At 45.2% G+C, this 23,672-nt stretch overlaps 1 protein-coding gene across 1 annotated transcript; it reads left to right on the forward strand.

Moving 5' to 3' along the window:
- Positions 1-9,580: 9,580 nt before the first annotated feature.
- Positions 9,581-19,929, forward strand: LOC149450931 (nicotinamide N-methyltransferase-like). The gene is made up of 3 exons (XM_089691258.1): positions 9,581-9,801; positions 14,507-14,714; positions 18,233-19,929. Exons 1-3 carry the CDS (start codon positions 9,651-9,653, stop codon positions 18,672-18,674), a joined length of 801 nt encoding a protein of 266 aa, XP_089547384.1. The 5' UTR covers positions 9,581-9,650; the 3' UTR covers positions 18,675-19,929.
- Positions 19,930-23,672: the final 3,743 nt, after the last annotated feature.

Below are 23,672 nucleotides of genomic sequence, written 5' to 3' on the forward strand. Positions count from 1 at the left end.
AGATTACGGGCCTCCTATAGCTGCTGCCAGGCCCCTAATCTGCCATAGGCCCCTATATACCGCCTCCTCATGCTGCTGCCAGGTCCAGAGTCTCTCATGGGTCCCTGTACGGCCTCCCATTGCTGCTGTCTCCATCGCCACACTCTGCCATGTGCCACTTTCAGGTCTCCTCACACACTGCTGGTGTGTAGAATTTTTTGACATAGGGTGCTGGCAGATTACGGGCCTCCCATAGCTGCTGCCAGGCCCCTAATCTGCCATGGGCCCCTATATACCGCCTCCTCATGCTGCTGCCAGGTCCACAGTGTCTCATGCCATGTGCCACTTTCAGGTCTCCTCACACTGCTGGTGTGTAGAATTTTTTGACATAGGGTGCTGGCAGATTATGGGCCTCCTATAGCTGCTGCCAGGCCCCTAATCTGCCATAGGCCCCTATATACCGCCTCCTCATGCTGCTGCCAGGTCCAGAGTCTCTCATGGTTCCCTGTACGGCCTCCCATTGCTGCTGTCTCCATCGCCACACTCTGCCATGTGCCACTTTCAGGTCTCCTCACACTGCTGGTGTGTAGAATTTTTTGACATAGGGTGCTGGCAGATTACGGGCCTCCTATAGCTGCTGCCAGGCCCCTAATCTGCCATAGGCCCCTATATACCGCCTCCTCATGCTGCTGCCAGGTCCAGAGTCTCTCATGGGTCCCTGTACGGCCTCCCATTGCTGCTGTCTCCATCGCCACACTCTGCCATGTGCCACTTTCAGGTCTCCTCACACACTGCTGGTGTGTAGAATTTTTTGACATAGGGTGCTGGCAGATTACGGGCCTCCCATAGCTGCTGCCATAGGCCCCTAATCTGCCATGGGCCCCTATATACCGCCTCCTCATGCTGCTGCCAGGTCCACAGTGTCTCATGCCATGTGCCACTTTCAGGTCTCCTCACACTGCTGGTGTGTTGAATTTTTTGACATAGGGTGCTGGCAGATTATGGGCCTCCTATAGCTGCTGCCAGGCCCCTAATCTGCCATAGGCCCCTATATACCGCCTCCTCATGCTGCTGCCAGGTCCAGAGTCTCTCATGGGTCCCTGTACGGCCTCCCATTGCTGCTGTCTCCATCGCCACACTCTGCCATGTGCCACTTTCAGGTCTCCTCACACTGCTGGTGTGTAGAATTTTTTGACATAGGGTGCTGGCAGATTACGGGCCTCCTATAGCTGCTGCCAGGCCCCTAATCTGCCATAGGCCCCTATATACCGCCTCCTCATGCTGCTGCCAGGTACAGAGTCTCTCATGGGTCCCTGTACGGCCTCCCATTGCTGCTGTCTCCATCGCCACACTCTGCCATGTGCCACTTTCAGGTCTCCTCACACACTGCTGGTGTGTAGAATTTTTTGACATAGGGTGCTGGCAGATTACGGGCCTCCCATTGCTGCTGCCAGGCCCCTAATCTGCCATGGGCCCCTATACCGCCTCCTCATGCTGCTGCCAAGTCCAGGGTCTCTCATGGGTCCCTGTACGGCCTCCCATTGCTGCTGTCTCTATCGCCACACTCTGCCATGTGCCACTTTCAGGTCTCCTCGCACACTGCTGGTGTGTAGAATTTTTTGACATAGGGTGCTGGCAGATTACGGGCCTCCCATAGCTGCTGCCAGGCCCCTAATCTGCCATAGGCCCCTATATACCGCCTCCTCATGCTGCTGCCAGGTCCAGAGTCTCTCATGGGTCCCTGTACGGCCTCCCATTGCTGCTGTCTCCATCGCCACACTCTGCCATGTGCCACTTTCAGGTCTCCTCACACACTGCTGGTGTGTAGAATTTTTTGACATAGGGTGCTGGCAGATTACGGGCCTCCCATAGCTGCTGCCAGGCCCCTAATCTGCCATGGGCCCCTATATACCACCTCCTCATGCTGCTGCCAGGTCCACAGTGTCTCATGCCATGTGCCACTTTCAGGTCTCCTCACACTGCTGGTGTGTTGAATTTTTTGACATAGGGTGCTGGCAGATTATGGGCCTCCTATAGCTGCTGCCAGGCCCCTAATCTGCCATAGGCCCCTATATACCGCCTCCTCATGCTGCTGCCAGGTCCAGAGTCTCTCATGGGTCCCTGTACGGCCTCCCATTGCTGTTGTCTCCATCGCCACACTCTGCCATGTGCCACTTTCAGGTCTCCTCACACTGCTGGTGGGTTCCATTTTTTGTCATAGGGTGCTGGCAGATTACGGGCCTCCCATTGCTGCTGCCAGGCACGTAATCTGCCATGGGCCCCCGTACCGACTCCTCATGCTGTGACGTTGCAACAAGGTGGAATTCAACCCTACATATGTTAGACCGCCTTTACGAACAGCGAAAGGCCATCACAGATTTCCTGATGTTAAAAGCGGATAAAGGTACTCCCTGTGTAACTTAGATGTCAGCCATTGGCAGCTCATGCGTGACACCTGCGCTTGCTCAGGCCCTTTGAGGAGGCCACGCTATTCGTGAGTCGGCAGGACTATGGGATGAACGACGTCATTCCTCTGTTGCACGTCCTGGAACAAATGCTGTTAACAATGGCTGGTCAGGGTGCGGTAGACGTGGCGCACAGATCTCAACGCCACATGACCCCTGTGGGGGCAGGACAGGAAGAAGAGGAGGAGGTAGAGGAGGACATTGGTGCTCAGGAATTATTGAGTGAAATGGGTGGTTTTTCCACTCAGCGGACAGGAGTGGAGGAGCAGGAGCATCTGGTAGAGGAGGATGAGGAGGAGGAGACAGAGGACCCAGACGCACCGTGGCAGTATGCTGTGGAGATGGAGGCAGGGAGTCCCTCGCATTCCTTGGCACAAATGGCCCATAGCATGCTCGGTTGCTTGCGTAGCGACAGCCGAATAATAACCATCAGACAGAGGGATGACTTTTGGCTGTCCACCTTGTTGGACCCTCGCTACCGTTCAAAAATGGTGGCCTTTTTCACACCTGCTGAGAGGGAGGCCAAAATAACGTACTATAAAAACCACCTATGTAGTCAGCTGGTCTCTGCCTGTCTGCGCCAACGTCCATCCTCAGACACTGTGGGCCCTGTGCGCTCGCGTTCCGCTGCCATGGCAGCAGGGGAGGGGTGGGGTGGTAGGAGCAGTGGCAGCTCCACCAGCAGCGGCTGCCTCCGTCTGCAGTCGATGATGAGTAGCTTTCTTCACCAGCGCAGTGAGGAAACTACTAACCAGCCGCAGCAGCAGCAGCAGCAGCAGCATCAGGTGGACCTGGAGCAGGACCTCAAACAACAGGCTTAGGCCTACTTGGACAGCACCCTGCCAACCGAGGTAGACAATCCCCTTGACTACTGGGCAACGAAACTTGACCTTTGGCCCAAACTAGCTGAATTTGCCCTTGAAAGGCTGTCATGCCCGGCCAGTAGCGTGGCATCGGAGCGCGTGTTTAGTGCGGCAGGAGGTATTGCAACTCCGCGGAGGACACGACTGTCCACCCAAAGTGTGGAGAGACTCACGTTTGTGAAAATGAATCAGGCGTGGATTAGTCTGGATTTCAAACCACCAGTTCCTGACACAACTGACTAAATCCGCCATGAATCATGCCCCAAACATGTGCCACTTTCAGGTCTCCTCACACTGCTGGTGTGTTACATTTTTTGTCATAGGGTGCTGGCAGATTACGGGCCTCCCATAGCTGCTGCCAGGCCCCTAATCTGCCATGGGCCCCTATACCGCCTCCTCATGCTGCTGCCAAGTCCAGAGTCTCTCATGGGTCCCTGTACGTCCTCCCATTGCTGCTGTCTCCATCGCCACACTCTGCCATGTGCCACTTTCAGGTCTCCTCACACTGCTGGTGTATTCCATTTTTTGTCATAGGGTGCTGGCAGATTACGGGCCTCCCATAGCTGCTGCCAGGCCCCTAATCTGCCATGGGCCCCTATACCGCCTCCTCATGCTGCTGCCAGGTCCAGAGTCTCTCATGGGTCCCTGTACGGCCTCCCATTGCTGCTGTCTCCATCGCCACACTCTGCCATGTGCCACTTTCAGGTCTCCTCACACTGCTGGTGGGTTCCATTTTTTGTCATAGGGTGCTGGCAGATTACGGGCCTCCCATAGCTGCTGCCAGGCCCCTAATCTGCCATGGGCCCCCGTACCGACTCCTCATGCTGCTGCCAGGCCCGTAATCTGTCATGGGCCCCTGTTGTCGCTTGTTGGCATATTCCGCTCGTTCAGATGCTCCTTCTCCTGCTACTCCTCTTCACGGATTCCGTCAGCAGTCTTTCTTGGAATCCGTTTCTAAGAGACAACAGTTTGCGAGCACGCACCAGACGGTGCAGAAGCTGAACGTCCTCCTGTCCAAGTTGCTGCTGCCAGGCTCGTAATCTGTCATGCGCCCCTGTACCGCCTCCTCATGCTGCTGCCAGGTCCAGAGTGTGTCATGGGCCCCCGTACCGACTCCTCATGCTGCTGCCAGGCCCGTAATCTGTCATGGGCCCCTGTACCGGCTCCCCATGCTGCTGCCAAGTCCAGAGTGTGTCATGGGTCCCTGTACGGCCTCCCATTGCTGCTGCCAGGCCCGTAATCTGCCATGGGCCCCCGTACCGACTCCTCATGCTGCTGCCAGGCCCGTAATCTGCCATGGGCCCCTGTACCGCCTCCTCATGCTGCTGCCAGGTCCAGAGTGTGTCATGGGTCCCTGTACGGCCTCCCATTGCTGCTGTCTCTATCGCCACACTCTGCCATGTGCCACTTTCAGGTCTCCTCACACTGCTGGTGGTTTCCATTTTTGTCATAGGGTGCTGTATGGCCTCCCATTGCTGCTGCCTCCACCGCCACACTGTGGCTCCACACTCTGGTTTTGGCCCCGTGACTGCCCAAATGAGTGAAGTGTGCGGTGATTCTAAGATCGACGGCACTCATCTGCATGTCATACTGACTGACAGTATTATTTCTCTTCCCCAGCAGACTCCAAGGGCATTTAAATTAAAGGTACAGTGTTCAGCACTAATATTAAGTCTCTCTGAAGCCTAGAAACACCCTTTTTTAAGTTAAATTCACAGCGAATATATTCGACTCGAATCGAAATTTTTCCACGAATTCGCCGAATCAGTCGAATAGAATTTTTGAATACTTCGCTCATCTCTAATGACAATCCAAAATACACATCTAAGGCCACTGTTGCATTTCTGAAGAACAGGGTGAAAGTGATTTAGTGGCCAAGTATGTCTCCTGATCTGAACCCAATCCAACACCTATGGGGAATTCTGAAGAGACAAGTTGAGTATCACTCTCCATCCAGCATCCCGTGTCTAAGAGATCGTTCTTGAAGAATGGAAAAAGATAAAGTAGATGTTGCAATATGTCGCCAACTTGTTCATTCCGTGCCTAGAAGACTTGGTGCCATCTTTACAAATCATGGAGGTCATACAAAACACTAGATGAAGAAGTTTTTGTTGTGGGGTGTATTCATTTTTGCATCAACTAATTTGAGTAAAACTGAAGATTTTGTAATCCAAGTTCTATTATTAACCTTACTTTCATGTAATGAGCTAAACAAATGTTCTATAAAACTCAGTTTTGTTAAAATTTTGGAAATTGTTCTTGTGTTCATTGAGATATTGATTAAAATTAAAGGTATGTACTCATTTATGCTGAGCACTGTACGTATCCATTATTAAAATAATGAATGGTGATTCCGTCATGAAGGTATGCAAGGATTGTCTGTTATAGGGTGACAATGCTCTGTCCCTGTCTCCCAGCTGTGCTCCTGCGTGTCCCCCTATCAGGTGGATTTCAGATATGGTCCACTGTTGTCACCAGGGGTGGACTGACCATTCGAGCACTTGGGCACTGCCTGAGGGCCCAGGGTCAGTAGGGGGCCCCATGAAATGCCCCTGGTACTTTTTTTTTTTCTATAGGCTGTTTTGGGTGTGCTTTGAGTGTGGGCAAGGACACAGGGGCCCCATGATCCCCTATTGCCCGGGGCCCCATGAGTTGTCAGTCTGCCCCTGGTTGTCACCATCAGAAAAGCAGCCCTGAAGGCACCTGGCTGTCATAGGCCACCCAGGCTCTGAATATTACCTTTGAAGTTTGATCAACAAGACCTGAGCACTAAAGTGGAGCAGAATTTTAAAGTGTGTGTAAACCTGATCACTAAAATATTGTAACAGTTTTACCATGCTAAATATTTTCTTTATATTTTTAAATCTGTAGTGCTATTATTAAAATAATGCATGGTGATTCTATCATAATGATTTAGATGAGGACTAAGAGTCCGGTGATTATCTGCTCCTGTCCAAATTAATCATTCTAGCTAGTTCTGGAATGTGCGCACACTGGAAGAGACTCACGCTGACACATAAGTTCAGTCTATGAACACTTCTAGTTTATTATAAGGAGAAAGTGAGCTTATATATGCAAAATGATGCAAGAGTCATGTGAGCGCTGCATAAGCATTATATTAGTCTTTGGTCATTTCCACACGAAAACAATCTTCATCAGAGTATAGGCATGATCTTCTTCTAAGTCTTATCTATAGAAAGAAAAATATGTCTTTGTTCTCAAGTTGGCACGATGGGAGGGGGTTGGTGAGCAGACATTTCTTCAGAAAGGAGTACTACAAAGACCAGCAGACAACATAAATACACACAACACATATATATATTTATACAAAGCATTAAAGCATTTAGAAATATAAAAATATAAAATTATAAAAGTAGATATGTATAAAATGTATAGAAATATGTATATATTCAACAAGAAACCAAATAGGCATTTTACCATATCCATCACAATAATAGGGTGACAATGCCATGAATCCCTGTCTCCCAGCTGTGTTCATGCATTGGTCACCCTGTCAGGCGAGGCCTCTAATGGAGTCTACAAAAGGCCATCTCAAAACTCATTACACAGGCATGGTTCACAGTCAGGAGAACAATCCTGAGAAATGCCATGCAGCCGCTGGAGTGCTTCTAGACAAATGGCTGCAGTCACTTACAAACACACAAGCGCGGCTTTAGTATTTTATAAGTGACAGTGAAACCCTCCCTGCTTTCCCGAAACATTAAACAGAGGAGGAGACGGGATGGAATGAGGCGGGGGCGGGGTGGGACTGAGCCGAAACGCAGCTGTAGCCCCGCCCCCACAGCTTCATCAGAAGTACTGGCAGCGTGACCTCCTCCTGTAAGTGACAGTACATTGTTCTCTGTGGAGGAGAGGAGCACGGTATACTGACAGGGAAGAGAGAACTTTGCATTGAGGGAGGGGGGGGGGAGAATTGTACACTGGCATGTGAGATATGCACACCTGCACTCTGTATGCAGTGCACTCCTGAACGCTGTACATAACACACTCCTTAATGCTGCACGCTGTACGTAGCGCACTCCTGGACCTTGGCTCCTGTTTACTGCACACTCTGAACCTAGCACAATCCTGAACCCTGCACTCTGTACACTGCGCACTCCTCAATCCTGCAATCTGTTCATAGCACACCACTGAATTCTGCACTCTGTTATCAGCACACTGCTAAAACTTGCACTCCAACTGTAACACACTTCTCAACTCTGCACTCTGTACATAAAGCACCGCTGAAGTCTGAACTTTTTTGGGTAATACACTGCTGAATCCTGCATTCTGTATGTTGCGCACTCCTGAACTCTGCATTCTGTGTGTAGCACACTGGGGGGTGATGATGATGTTGATGGCGAGTGGTGCGATGGGGGTGTGATAGTTTCTGCACCTATTTTCTGAGGAAAAAAAGCCCTGTAGCCTCATTTACAATTGTAATTGTAACTGCTCCCCTTCTACTGGATGCACATGAAAACAAAACTGCATTTTGTTTTGAGACAGGGGAGGGACCAGGGGTGTGGTCAAGGCTGGGGCCAGGGGGTCGAAGGGAGTCCGGTCAAGTAGGGTGTGTGGGGCACCATGATTTCTAGCAATGGCCCTGATAGCCACCATTAGTGCACTCTGGCAGTTTATCTCTGGGCGTTTATAGTTCACATCTTTACCGGTCAGAGCTTCATCTCATGTGGTGTTGCTACGGTTTATGCTGATTTGGATGGCAAGTATCGCCTTATAAATTGTCCTTATTGCTAATTATCCCGTATGCTAAGTGTATTATTACTAGTATTATTCATTGCACCCCGTATCTCTGCCTGCCTTTACCAGATTTATTTAATGAGAATATATTAAGTTTATTTTGCCAGTTGTGATATAAAAATGTGCCAAAATTATATAAGAAATATTTTTCAAACTAGTGTTTATACAATCCACCCCATAAATCCGTACATATATTTGCTACAAGTGTTCATAATATATAAAAAAAAGTCCAAAAAGAAATAAAAATAAAATATAAGTCCAAAAATTATGAAAATAAAAATAAAAATGAAAGTCCTTCCAATCTTTCCAATCCTTTCTCACGATGATACAACCTCAAAGAAAGGAAATATCACATAGTGTATTATCTTTTTAATACATCAGAAATATTCATGACAACACTCTAGTGAATATCCAAATAGGAATATAATTTTTCCTTTTGGTAATTAGTGTAAAAAGTGAATCAAGTGAACAAACGTAAATTCAAAATAGTGCAAAACACTGTGTATTGTGAATCACTTTTCAGTGCTCCAAAACAAATCCACACCGTGACACTTCTATTATAGTAAGGAATGCATACCCTTACCAACACTCCTCAATAAACCTGCTTTCAGTATTATATAATGTCAGATGGATGGTGACCCTCCTGTAGTGCTTCCCCAGATTACACTGCATTCAAAGCACTATTTGGGCAGGATGCTCCATGTCTCCATATAGTAGGCACCATATAACTTTTTTTTATATATTATGAAACTTGTAGCAAATATATGTATGGATTTATGGGGTGAAAAGTATAAACACTAGTTTGAAAAATATTTCTTATATAATTTTGGCACATTTTTATATCACTGTTGCACATCTTCAAGGGTGAAGGTGTTATTTGTGCTATGGGGATTTAAGATTTTGCTTTAGTTTATTTTTGAATTTGTTACTTGTTGGATTTGAAATTATGTAAGGAAGTGGTATTTATAGATATATTTTGCCAGTTGGTTTGATGGTGGCGTTCTTTAAAACAGCATTATTATTGGGTACTAGTGTTACTGTCAGTGATTTCTCCGCGATACTGTGTGTTTGTGTACTCAGCCTGGTGTGTCAAAGGGGCCAATGTCTTTGAGAAGGTCGAGGCCAGGATCAGGGGACTTAATCAGCGGCTCCTCTGGGGTAGCACTACACTACCTAGGAAGGTGCTATATCTATAACATTTCTAGTTCTTACTCTATCCAAAGCAAAACACACAAGGCATTTTGGATGCAGAAAAAAGAGCATCTTTCTAAATTTGTAATCCAGAAATTCTTGGGGACATTTGTTATGGTGACAGCTGTCGAAGAGAGGACTAACCACTCCCTAGTCTTTCCAAAAAAAAAAAGGCTTTAAATACAGTATATTTTAAATGATTTATTTGTTTGAGCACAAGGCAGTCACCTGAATGTCTGCTGTCAGAACATGATGACTTGAGTCACAATGTACTAATATTGGGTGACATTTTAATTAGGTCATATTAATATTTAAAAATTGCAATTTATCCCATGCATCAGAAGACAGGAGACACACTGGAAGATTGCTGTAGCGGAGATAACATCATTACAGGATGGAACCCGGCTCTCATAAACTCTACCATGTACACGGCTTCCATTCCCAGAAATACCTAGACACATACTATTCCAGTAAACCAGAAATGCCCTTTGCTCATGAGGCTTTGAGTTATCCTGCAAAGAAGTTTCACAATGCATTTTCCACAGGTAGGTAAAGCTCTTTTTGAATAATAGATTATTTTTGCAGTAAGTACATTTTGGGAGAAATAAAACATGGACTATTGATTTGCAGAATGGTTTTGTACAAGTGAAGAAATTACTGAAACAGAAGCTGAAAGAATCTTATTTAGAAAAATCAAGTAGAGATAAAGCAGAATTTCTGCAGATCCACTCTTTAGGAAAACCTATGGATATTTTAACGTTCTGTTGGAGAATATGAATATGTGTAAGAAGGCCAAGAAGAACATTAGCACAACATCCTACTCCCAAATGTGTAAAAGGCCAATGAATCCAGCTATAGGGGGATGATGGTTGTCTAACTCAGCCCCTGCATTGCTATGTGTTGAAAACACCAACAATCTGCCCTGTAATTATTTCCAGCCTGGTTATGTGTTCCTGGGACTTTTAGATGCTTCCACCCACCTCTGTGCTTCAGCTCTATCTATTACATTCTCCATAATATAAAACAAATAATACTTTAAGGGATGATGGGAGCCCCTCAGCATATGCACAGCAGGTGTGCGCACCCATAACCTCAATGTAGGGATGGTAGTAAACCCGTCATAATAGGTATTGCAGGTGTGCAGACTCAGGACTACTTGCAGGGACCATGGGAGCCCCTAATAATGGGTACAGAAGGGGTGCAAAGCCCAGGACCTCAGCATAGAGATCTCATTAATAGCATCCTGAAGAGATAGAAGAACTATGCATGCACACATTTGGTGGGAATTCCCATGCATAAGGCCATTTTGGTCCGAAATTTTACACTGGATAGAAGTTATTCAGGGGTCTGCAGTTTCCAATGATCCATGGGTTGTACTCTTTCACTGTACAGGTGAATGAACAGTCTGATACAGACGTTCTACCACTCCTTAAAGTCGTCAATCTTTTAAATGCAGCCAAGTCCCTTTTTTCTGCTTTATTGGAAACAACTGACCATTCCTACTGTGAAACAATGGTTCCAAGTCCTTGATTATATTTATCACATGGAAGACCTCACGAATGACATTCATGATAAAGCTGCCCAATCCCACAAAATATGGGCCTGATGGTTCCTCTGCCAACATGGAGATGATATCCAAACACAATTGAGGATGACGTTTATCTTCCATTTCGGATTTCATGATGCTCTTCGCGTCTTTAATTATATTTTTGCATATCTTTGCCAAGACCAATACCTTTCCTTGCTCTATTTTACTCTCCCCCTTCCCTCTCTTTTATCTTCCCTGCCCCCTCTATTGATTTATTATGGACTACCACATACAGTTGCAAGAAAAAGTATGTGAACCTCTTGGGGTTACGTGGGGTTTTGCATGAATTGGGCATAAAATGTGCTCTGAACGTCATCTAAGTCACAACAATAGAAGAACACAGTCTGCTGAGCATAATACTACACAAACATTAGATGTTGCCATGGTTTAATTGCACATAACATGTAAACATTCACAGTGCAGGGAGGAAAAAGTATGTGAGGCCCTAGCTTAATCACTTCTCCCAGAGCTAATTGGAGCCAGGAGTGAGCCAACCTTGACTCCAATCAGTGTGATGATATTGGATGTGTTGCTGACAGCTCTCCTGCCCTTAAAAAACAAACACCTGTTTTGGGTTTACTGGTTTCAAGAAGCAATGTCTGATGTGAACCATGCCTTGCAGAAAAGAGCTCTCAGAAGACCTACGATCAAGAATTGTTGACTTGCATGAAGCTGGAAAGGGTTACAAAAGTATCTCCAAAAGCCTTGATGTTCATGTGTCCATGGTAAGACAGACTGTCTACAAATGGAGAAAGTTTAGCACTGTTGCTACTCTCCCTAGGTCGTCCTGTAAAAATGACTGCAAGAGCACAGCGCAGAATGCTGCATGAGGTAAAGAAGAATCCCAGAGTGTCAGCTAAAGACCTACAGAAATCTCTAGCACATGCTAACATTTTTGTTGACACATCTACAATAAGGAAAACATTAAACAAGAATGGAGTACATGGGAGGACACCACGGAGGAAACCATTGCTGTCCAAAAAGAATATTGCAGCACGTTTGAAGTTTGCAAAAGAGCACCTGGATGTTCCACAGCACTACTGGCAAAATATACTATGGACAGATGAAACCAAGATTGAGTTGTTTGGGAAGAACACACAACACTATGTGTGGAGAAAAAAAGGCACAGCACACCAACATCAAAACCTCACCCCCACTGTAAAACATGGCGGAGGGAGTATCATAGTTTGGGGCTGCTTTGCTGCCTCAGGGCCTGGACGGATTGTTGTCATTGATGGGAAAATGAATTCCAGAGTTTATCAAGACATTTTACAGGAAAACGTACGACCATCTGTCCGCCAACTGAAGCTCCGCAGAGGATGGGTGATGCAACAGGACAATGACCCAAAGCATACAAGTAGTTCAACAAAACAATGGCTGCAACAGCACAGAATACGCCTTCTGGAGTGGCCCAGTCAGAGTCCTGACCTTAGCCCAATTGAAATGCTGTGGCATGACCTTAAGAGAGCGATTCACACCAGACATCCCAAGAATATTGCTACACTGAAACAGTTTTGTGAAGAGGAGTGGTCCAAAATTACTCCAGACCGTTGTGCAGGTCTGATCTGCAACTACAGGAAACGTTTGGTTGAGGTTATTGTTGCCAAAGGAGGGTCAACCAGTTATTAAGTCCAAAGGTTCACATACTTTTTCCTCCCTGCACTGTGAATGTTTACATGTTATGTGCAATTAAACCATGGCAACATCTAATGTTTGTGTAGTATTATGTTCAGCAGACTGTGTTCTTCTATTGTTGTGACTTAGATGATGTTCAGAGCACATTTTATGCCCAATTCATGCAAAACTCCACATAATCCCAAGGGGTTCACATACTTTTTCTTGCAACTGTAGCCTAATTAAGTTGTATGTGACATCGCATTGGATATCCCTTCAGGATTTTGCTTGCTTCTTTCCTGTGTCCGCACTGATAGCATTACTTTTGCTATATTTTTTATGCCTACTTGTCTACAAGTCATATTGTTTTGTACCTATTCTACCTTTAACCACTTGCCCTCCAGAGGGTTTACCCCCCCTTCCTGACCAGGCAATTTTTTGCAGTACGGAGCTGCGTTTAACTGACAATTGCATGATCATGCAACACTGTACATAAATGAAATTTATGTTCTTTTTTCCCCAGTAATAGAGCTTTCTTTCAGTGGTATTTGATTACCTGTGCATTTTTTATTTTTTGTGCTATAAACAAAAAAAGACTGATAATTTTGAAAAAAAACTATATTTTTGACTTTTTGATATAAAACATATCCAGTAAAAAAAATCTAATTTCATCATAAATTTAGACCAATGACACTAATACTGTGATCAGTGCTAATAAAAAGCACTGACACTGTACTAATGACACTGGGCAGGAAGGGGTTAATATCTGGGACGATCAAAGGGTTAACTGTGTGCGGTTTTACATCATGTGCTGTGTGTGTTTTACTAGGGAAACATGCTGCTGAAATACACAGAAATACACAGCAGCATGTTACTGCTGGCAGGAGAGAGACCTGTGTGTAAACAGTATTACTTGGCAATCGCCGGGTGCCAGCTGGGAATCTCCGGACGGGACCTGGTGATCGACATCTGTAGCCACCAATGGTGGTGTGGGTAGGGCGGCATGCGCGCCCCCTACCTGGAACTGCAAATCACATATATATATGTGTGTTTTTGCGCATCCCTGCTGCCCTGTAGTGGTATTTCTGCTATAGGGCGGCGGGGAAGAGGATAACTTATTAAACAAAAAAAAGTGAAACGAAACTGGTAACTCTCCAGCACCTACAAATAACTGAAATTTCAGTTTTGAATGAAGGGGCTCTTTAAATATGTGCTTATTCTTTGCATGGCTTATATTGTTAGTGCTGCATTTTTTCAGAACATGTTATAGTTGGTACATACAGTATTTGAGGCTATACGATTGTTGTGAACAATATCTAATGTACAATTACTGTAGGCAGGATAATGTCATTCTTGCTGGCAATTTATCATATTCAGGGACAACACAGTGCATTAAAGAGTAACTCCATTTATGTTGAGAAGAAAAAACATTCCCCTCTGGGTGATCAATTTTCATTGCAAGGATTTTAACAAACTTTGTTGCAGATTCCTACGTTTTGTTCTGTACAGACAGCTATTTGTTTGTCTGTGTCCATGTGCAAAGTAAAGGAGAATGGGGTGATTTTATCATTCTCAATCAGCTGCTGCACTCTAATGAGGAAAGTGGGAGGGTCTGCATCTCTTCAGACATGATCTCCCTTTGGGAATATCTCACCACAAATGACATTTTTATTGCAGGGGATGTCCAAAATCTGATTTGTATCTTAATTCAGACTTCTGGGAATATCAGTGAGCCAATCACACAAGCAGGAAATGGCATACTTGGAGGGCATTCTGTACACCAACTGTGTACAGAATGCCTCCAGGTTGCCATACTGCATTGCGTTTTACAGAAAATTACAGTGCTGCAGATATAAAAGGAAAGGTACATTTTAATAACATCCAACTACAATATGACTTGTGTAGCGATTGTATACTTTATATTATTTTTTTTCATTTGCTACTTTTAAGAAAGTGGATTTACCCTATAACTGTTCTGAATGATAATACGTTGCATAGACATCATACTACAGCTCTCCTTGAACATTGTTTTGAATCTTTTGCTGCAGGTGAATTTAAAGGAGATTTGTTGTTTGACATCGGCCTTGGACCCGTCATTCACCATCTCTATTCAGCACAGAAATATTTCAGAGATATCATCCTTCTCAAGCCTACTGACCACTGTATTGTAGAAGTGAAAAAATGGAAGGGCAGCCGAACCGGAGCGTTTAATTGGTCACATACCTGTCCACTTGCTACAGAAACAGCAGAAAAGAGGTGAAGTATCTGCCAATTTTATTTTGTCAGTCAGGCTGAATGCCTGGTGTGATGATCCAGTAATTATTATATTATTATTATACAGTATTTATAAAGCGCCAATGGTTCGCTAAGTGCTGTACATTACAAAGGGGGACAGAACATGTGACAGAACAATACCAATACAATGCAAAACATGAGGATCGAGGGCCCTGCTCTTTCGAGCTTACAATCTAGGAGATGCTGGTGTATAGGGGAAGAAAGGGGAGTAGGGGTGTTTTTGAATGCAATGGGCCCATGGGCATGAAAACCAGTTGGTCCCCCATGAGCCTGCAACAAAGGAGACTCCAACCACCTACACATGTACATGAAAGAAATAATTCTGTTTAAAAAGTGGGGGGCACAGAGCTCCATGAAGAATAGTGGGTGCAGGGCTGCCAATAACAGGGTTACATAGTTACAAAGTTAGTTTGGCTGAAAGACCAAAGTCCATCCAGTTCAACCAAAAGAAAAAAAAAAGTTATAATCCTACACCCATAGTTAATCCAGAGGAAGGCAAAACAAAACAGCAAACCATGCTCCTGCAGGGGAAAAAATTCCTTCCTGACCCCTCAAGAGGCAATCAGATATTCCCTGGATCAACTTTACCTATAAATGTTAGTATCCAGTTATATTCTGTGTATCTAGGAAATAATCCAGGACTTTTTTGAAGCAATCCACTGAGCTGGCCAGAACTAACTCTTGAGGGAGTCTATTCCACATTTTCACAGCTTTCACTGTGAAGAAACCTTGCCGTATTTGGAGATTAAATCGCTTTTCCTCCAGACGTGATGACCTCAGGGTGAATAACTCTATAAATATTTATACATGGTGATCATACCCCCCCTCAATCTCCTCTTCTCAAGAATAAATTCAGTTCCTCTAATCTTTCCTCATAGCTGAGCTCCTCCATGTCTCTTATCAGTTTAGTTGCCCTTCTCTGTACTTTCTCCAATTCCCCAATGTTCTTTTTGTGAATTGGTGCCTAAAACTGAACTGCATATTCCAGATGAGGTCTTACTAATGATCTGCACCGGGGTAGAATGCTATCTCTCTCTATCTCTCTCTCTCTCTCTCTCTGGAGTAAATACCTCTTTTAATACAAGAGAGGATTTTGCTCGCTTTAGAAACTGCAGCTTGGCATTGCATGCCATTATTAAGCTTGTGATCTACCAGAACTCCCAGATCCTTCTCCACCATTGATTCCCCCAGTTGTACCCCCCCCAGTATGTATGATGCATGCATATTCTTAGCACCCAAGTGCAGAACCTTACATTTATCAACATTAAACCTCATTTGTCTCATAGTTGCCCAATTAAACAGAGCATTGAGGTCGGCTTGTAAATTGAAGACATCCTGTAAGGACGTTATTCCACGGCACAGCTTGGTGTCATCTGCAAAGACTGAAATGTTTTTTTAAATCCCAGATCCTATATCGTTTATGAATATATTAAAAAGTAAGGGTCTCAACACTGAACCTTGGGGTACACCACTGACAACCCCAGACCATTCAGAGTATGAAGCATTAACCACTACTCTCTGAATTCTGTCTTTTAGCCAGTTTTCTATCCATTTACATACTGATTTTTCCAAGCCCATAGACTTTACCTTACACATTAGCCGTGTGTGGGGAACTGTGTCAGACGCTCTTGCAAAATCCAAGTATGCTATGTCCACCTCCACCCCTCTGTCCAAGTACTGTATACCAAGTCCACCGCCACCCCTCTGCCCAAGTATACCACGTCCACTGCCACCCCTCTGTCCAAATATACCACATCCACTGCCACCCCTCTGTCCAAGTATACCACGTCCACCACCACCCCTCTGCCCAAGTATACCACGTCCACCGCCACCCCTCTGCCCAAGGTTCCCCACTGAAAGCTGAATGTAAAAGAAAGAATTGCCGGATATTCAGGTCTGGTATGGATTTTGAGGGGAACTCCCACACCAAAATTAAAAAAAATCCATACCAGACCCTTATCCAAACATGCAGCCCGGCAGGTCAGGAAAGGGGGAGACAAGCAAGCGCAGGGGGCTTATCGGAATCTGGAAGCCCCCTTTAACAAGGGGGCCCCCACATCCAGGCCCCTCGCCCCATGTGAATGAGTATGCGGTACATGGTACCGCTACCCACTCACAAAAAAAAACCTGTAGTGTGAAAAAAGACAGGATACAGTCTTTGACAAGTCCTTTCTTAAACGAAGAAAAATTAAAGAATGTCTCCCGAAGTAGATCCAATGTCAATCACGATGTCCGCCTGTTTGCAGACCCACACAATCACAGGCCAGGGTTGTGGGGAAGAAGCCCTTTTCCCCATGGGGACAAGGTGCTTTGTGGGGGGACCCCCCAAAGCACCCCCCCATGTTGAGGGCATGTGGCCTGGTATGGTACAGGAGAGAGGGTGCTCGCTCCCCCTCTTTCCTGACCTGCTGGGTTGCATGCTCGGATAAGGGTCTTTTTTTTGTTTTGTTTTTTTAATTTTGGCGTTGGGGTTCCCCTCAAAACCCATACCAGACCCAAAGGGCTTGGTATGAATGGAGGAGGGACACCATGATTTTGTTTTATTATTTTTTTAATTATTTTTAATGCTCTTTCTATGCAGCTGAGCTGCAATATGTAGGTGGGGTGTTGTGCGGGTGTGGCTTTGGCTTGAGTGTAGGTGGAGACACAGGGGGCCCCAATATCTCTTATTGCCCGGGGGCCCCATGAGTTGTCAGTCCGCCCCTGCTCCAGATCCTCTGACAGTACAAGCACTAGGCCACGGCAGGCAGCAACACTGTGACTCTGTCCAGTCCAAAGGTGTGCAACCAATCTCTCTGCACTCTGGTACTAACCGCTCCCCGCTCCAAAGCAGCACAGTCTCTAAACAATCTCCACAGCTCTCTCTCTCACTCAACTGCAACAATCCTCCTCCTTACACACTGGCAGCTAACTCCCCACTGCCCCCCTCTCCTCCCCCGGTTTCAAGCATATTGAGTTTTGTAGTCTCCTGTGCCTGTATTAGTAGTGGCATCCCATGTGGCTGGAACTATATTTCCCAGGGTTCAGTGCTCTACCTGAGAATGAGTCCACAGAGCTCCAGCCTGTGGTAGAAAAAGGGAACTTCAAGAATGTTAACTACAGTATGACCATTCATTATAAATCCTGCACATTTCAGTTACAATGGATCTTGTTCAGGGGCGGACTGACAACTCATGGGGCCCCCAGGCAATAGGGGATCATGGGGAACTGTGTCCTTTCCCAAACTCAAAAAAGTATATGAAAAAGGTACCTGGGGCATCTCATGGGGCCCCCTACTGACCCCGGGCCCTCGGGCAGTGCCCGAGTTTCCAAATGGTCAGTCTGCCCCTGGTCTTGTTACACACATTATGTTATGGGTAAAACTCCACTTTAAGTATTTATACTACAAATAGCTACAACTAGAAGCCTTATATACCCAATGCTTCAGAGAATATCAGTTGAATTTTGTAGGTGACATGGGATGTGTTTTTTTTTTCCAGCGACCAATGTGAGGACAAGGACATGGACAAGGACACTGGACTTAGGGCGGCAATTTCACATGTTGTAAAGTTCGATCTCAGTAAGGAAAATCTCATAGACCCAATTGTCCTACCACAAGCCGACTGCCTTGTGTTCTGGTGTATTCTGGAAACCATCAGCAAAGACCTTGAAGATTATGTGCGAAACTTCAGGAAATTCTCAAAGCTTCTAAAACCTGGCGGGAAATTGATGTATTATGGAGTTTTAAATAACACATACTATATGGTTGGGGGAGAGAGGTTCCATATGGTAAAGTATAATGAAAGCGACTTGAGAAGTATGCTCAGTAATGAGGGGTTTGTTATCACCCATTTGGAGGTTTCCCAAAGGAAGGCTGAGAGTGACCTGATGGATTTCGATTCAGTTGTGTTCTGCACAGCTTATAAAGAACAAAAAAAATAGGCCCCACTCACACCATTACTTTTTAGAACATGCACATGCATTTTAATCAAAGAGCATATTGCGTTTTTAGTGCAATATTAATGCATAAAGTTAAAATCCCACTTCTCCCAGGTCTTGATCCTGTTCATGCCGTATTGTTGAATGGACCCTCCTGAGCCCAGCCCCCCCTAGACCTAGGGGACCTCTCCAAGGCCACCAACAGTCTCCTCAGCACTCCATCTTCCACCCTACTGACTGCCAGCCAGGCTATTCCATATTCATGGGTAGGTCTCAGCATTCTACCAGGGCCTTCAAACCTGGGATTGGTTAGACTCCCATAAACATGCAGATTAGGTCTCCCCCCCTTTCTCCTAATGGCTTCTGGAAAGTTCTATGGTCCTCCAGAGCCAGGTGGATGTGATAGAATCCCAACCTGTTAAACCATACAGCTAGACCTGCAGTAACCCAACCTCAATCATAGACACACACAGTTACCATGACTCATACACAATAAATTTACCTATAATACACTACACTAGTAGCTCACTAGAGGGTGCTACATAGAGCTTTCATGTGCTTCTAGCATACTGTAGGATATTAATAATAGGCAGTCAGCATCACAGAAAGTTCCAAAATAATAGAGGTCATAAATTGTATTGATTAAATAAGGGTAAAAACAGGCCTGCAGGAATAGCTGATATGTTTCAGCCTAAATTGTCTTCGCTATAGCTACCGGCTGGACTCTGCCATAGTCAATTGTGCATTTAATGGATTATGGCAGAATCTAGCATGCTGTGATCCTGCATTGTAGAGCATGTAAAGCCTTGTTCACATGGGCATTCTTAATTACTCACCAGTGTGAGGGCCATGTTTTTCTTGCATGGGATGCACAGGTGTTCCATGCATCCACATGCAGGCAGTCCTGTTCATGTCTATTGGGAGGCAATAACTGCACAGACACAGCCACTGCTCCTAATTTGACATCTGTGTGGTGCCGGTGTGTCCATACCCATGAACCCTTAGCTATCAACCGGAACTCAAAAACATATTTCACTGTGTCACCTATTTACTGATCAAAGCGTTGATGCAATCCTCTGGACATAGAGATCACCAACTACATATTTGCTTCCAAAACATAACTGAATTTTCATGCCGACATAAACAAGCTGTGGCCTTTGTTAGCTAGGCAGGCTGCTGTAAAGAAAATGTCTGAAACATGTTTGCTTTTATGATTGATTTTTCAGCTAATAAAAAAATAAAAATTAAAATATTCTGATTTCAGAACCTTTATTTGTGGTGCTACTGGACCTTGACTTACCCATTCTTTTTAATGAAAAGGAACACTCAATTCATTTTCATTAACCCCGCCCTTACCTACTTCACTTTTTTATATTTATGACTGATTTTCTTTTTACTGCTCATGTATACCTGTTCTATTTTTGGCCATTTTGCTTATTCATTTTTGTAGTTTCACCTCACATAAATATCCAATACAATTAAAAAAAATGTTTCATGTACATAGTTCTTGTTCTTCTTCAACCCTATCTAAGTTCTCAAAAAAACCACAAAGGCAACACCCCTAGACTGGTCACTGAAGAAACATGTGAATTAACTTTTATACCTGGGTGCGGGGCAAAGCTTGTGGGAAAACCTGGACAGTATTCCTGCGTCTCCTACGGGAGTAGCACTTCTTATATAGAGTATTACTGAGCTCCGTGTGGTGAGCTTTTTCTACACAGTTCCCTCCCCGGATTGGAGTTCACTTTGGTGAAGATTGTGTGGATTTTCATGGATTGCTCAGAAATTTTACTATTACTGATATTACATGCTGATACTCATTAGCTATCTGGTGAGTGCATAAAAGGTGGAGGATAAACAACACTTTCTTCATCTCTTGCACAGTTGATCATTGACATTTTGATAATTACTACATTTACACCATTGGCTGTCTGGACGTTTTTGGAGAACATTGGTGGATCACTTATATTATGTGATGATATTTACCAGTCATCTGGTGAGTGCATAAAGGGCGGAAGACAGGGGCGGACTGACAACTCATGGGGCCCCTGGGCAATACCACACTCAAAAAAGCCTATGAAAGGTACTAGGGGCATCTCATGGGCCCCCTACTGACCCTGGGCCCTCGGGCAGTGCCCTAGTGCCCAAATGATCGGTCTGCCCCTGGTGGAAGTAGCACCTTTTACCTTCTACACAGTGGATGGTCTTCCTTCTGCTCACTGCAGTACACTATTTGGCCTTTTTTTTTTAACGGACTATTCACTTGATTATAATATTTAGTACACTTTATTATTTCAGGTTTGATGTTTGAGCGCTGCACCTTTTTGATTTGTTTTTGGTGACAACTGCCTAAGAGGATCAACCCTCTTCGACTCCCAAAAGAAAAAACTTTGGCTTTAGACATACTTTAAATTGTTTATTTTGTTGGCTGACCACAAGCCAGTCACCTGAATCTCAACTATAAAAACATGATGACTTGTTAGAACACAATATACTAATATTTGTTGACATTCTAATGAAGTCATAATATTTAACCACTTGCTAACCGTGCTATAGCCGAATGACGGCTACAGCGCAGTTGTCCAGTCCTGGGAGGGCGTCATATGACATCCTCCCAGGACACGCCCTCCCACGCGCCCCCGGTGATCTCCATGATTGCTATGTTCTACGGACACAGCTGATCACGTGATGTGGTAAAAGGCCAATCACAGCTGCCTTTTACCATGTGATCATCTTTGTCCAATGACACAGCAGATCAGCGGTAAATGCAGTTGCCAGTTATCGGCTGCACTTTCCTCACACTGTCACAGCATGTGGAAAGTACTGCTGATAACCGGCAATTGTCAGAGGACAGATCAGTACTGATCATCAGGACACTGATGATCAGTGCCGCCCACAAGTGCCCATCAGTGCCACCAACCTGTGCTCAGTGCCTAGTAGTGCTGCCCATCAGTGCCACCCATCAGTACCCAGCAGTGCTGGCAGTCAGTGCCATCAGTCAGTGCCGTCTATCAGCGCCCATCATTGTTGCATATCAGTGCAGCATCATCAGTGCTGCCTCATTAGTGCCAGCTAATCAGTGCCACCTATCAGTGCCCATCAGTGCTGCCTATCTGTGCCACCTATCAGTGCCCATCAGTACTGCCTATCAGTGCAGCCTCATCAACGCACATCAGTAAAGGAAAAAAAAATTACCTGTTTGCTAAATTTTATAATTGAAACAAAGAAAAACTTTTTTTTCCCAAATTTTTTGCTCTTTTTTTGTTTATAACGCAAAAAATAAAACACCCAGCGGCGAGTAAATACCACTAAAAGAAAGCTCTATTTGTGTGAAAAAATGATAAAAATTTCATATGGGTACAGTGTTGCATGACCGCGCAATTGTCATTCAAAATGCAACAGAGCTGAAAGCTGAAAATTGACCTGGGCAGGAAGGGGGTATAAGTGCCCGGTAGACAAGTGGTTAAAAAGTTTAATTTATCCCACACATCAGAAAATAGCAGACACACTGGAAGATATCTGTAGTGGAGATAACAATATTACAGGATGGAACTCGGCTTTCAAAAACTCTACCACTCTCGGAATTCCAGTAAACCAGAAATGCCCACATCTGGGATATAGTGGGTAGAACCGCTCTGACCCTGGCCTGCATATTCATGCCTCTCTAGACAGGAGAGTGAGTGACCAGCAGGAGGGTGAGAGGGATATAAATAGGCTGGGGCATGGAACAGCTTCCTCTTATTTCTAGGTCAGTGGTGGGCAACCTTTTTTTTCAACTGAGACAAATCTCGCCAAAACCACGATTGAAATTTATTTTGAGAGCCACATTTTTAAAACTGAAAATACATCCCCCATATAGTAATTCATCCCCCATATAGTAATACATCCCCCATAGTAATTCATCCCCCATAGTAATTCATCCCCCATATAGTAATTCATCCCCCATAGTAATTCATCCCCCATATAGTAATTCATCCCCCATAGTAATTCATCCCCCATATAGTAATTCATCCCCCATAGTAATTAATTCCCCATATTGTGTCAATTCACTTACCTTTGCTCCGCGCGTTCCTCTCACCGTGTTCCCGCGCCGTTCCGGTCTTCAGGGCGGACTGTGAGAGGAGAGGAGTTCGTCATGCTGCCCCGCCTACATCCTGACAGCCAATGTTTGCCACGCTCTGCGGGCCGGATTAAAAGGTCCGCTGGGCCGTAGTTTGCCCATTGCTGGGCTAGCTGCAGAGTCCTGACTTTTGGGGCGGCCGCCCGAGAGGAGGGAGGGGAGCGGGCGCCCGGCACACAGAAGAGCCACATTAAAGTGAGTAAAGAGCCGCATGTGGCTCGCGAGCTGCGGCTTGCCGACCACTGTTCTAGGGGAATAAGACCCAGCCTGAGGGCTGAGGAATCCCTGGGACACTTACCTCCACCACCAAAAAAATCCTTTTGGGTTCCAGCTCCTGTTTGGGCACAGAGACCACTGGCCTAGCCTCCTGAAAGCATACAGAAATCTCATCTGAGGATCCAGGACACAGGCAGCAAGTACAGAAGTTGGCGGGTACAGCAGGTGGCAGCAAAGTGTACAGGGCACAGTGAGTACCTGCCATATGGATTCCAGAGACTTTTCTTTGCCCTATTTGGAAAAGCTTACAGCAGAATATACTCATGTTGAGTTCCTGCAATTCCTGTTTGGAATCTAGTTACCCTTCATATTCAAGAGGGTGGTTCTCACCCTGAAGAAGCAGATCAGATTTAGAGTCCTCCATTACAGATTTGTTAGAAGTTTTATTTTTTTGGAGTATCCCAAGGCTCACCCTCACCCCATCCAAGTTTTAATCATCAAAAATAAACTGCAAAAAGACAAGTACAGCTTGTATCCTGACTTGAGTGACTGTGAATTGCTGTGTGCCTATTGGGGAATAGAACATAGGACAAGCAGCAAGACCAGTCCATGGTCTATGCTACACCATCAATGGTCAGCCTGGGACTTCAAGCAGACCTTTGCTC

The sequence above is a fragment of the Staurois parvus genome, unplaced genomic scaffold, assembly GCF_062004578.1.
Source record: "Staurois parvus isolate SC_StPar_1 unplaced genomic scaffold, SC_StPar_1.0 ptg000558l, whole genome shotgun sequence".
NCBI lineage: Eukaryota > Metazoa > Chordata > Amphibia > Anura > Ranidae > Staurois > Staurois parvus.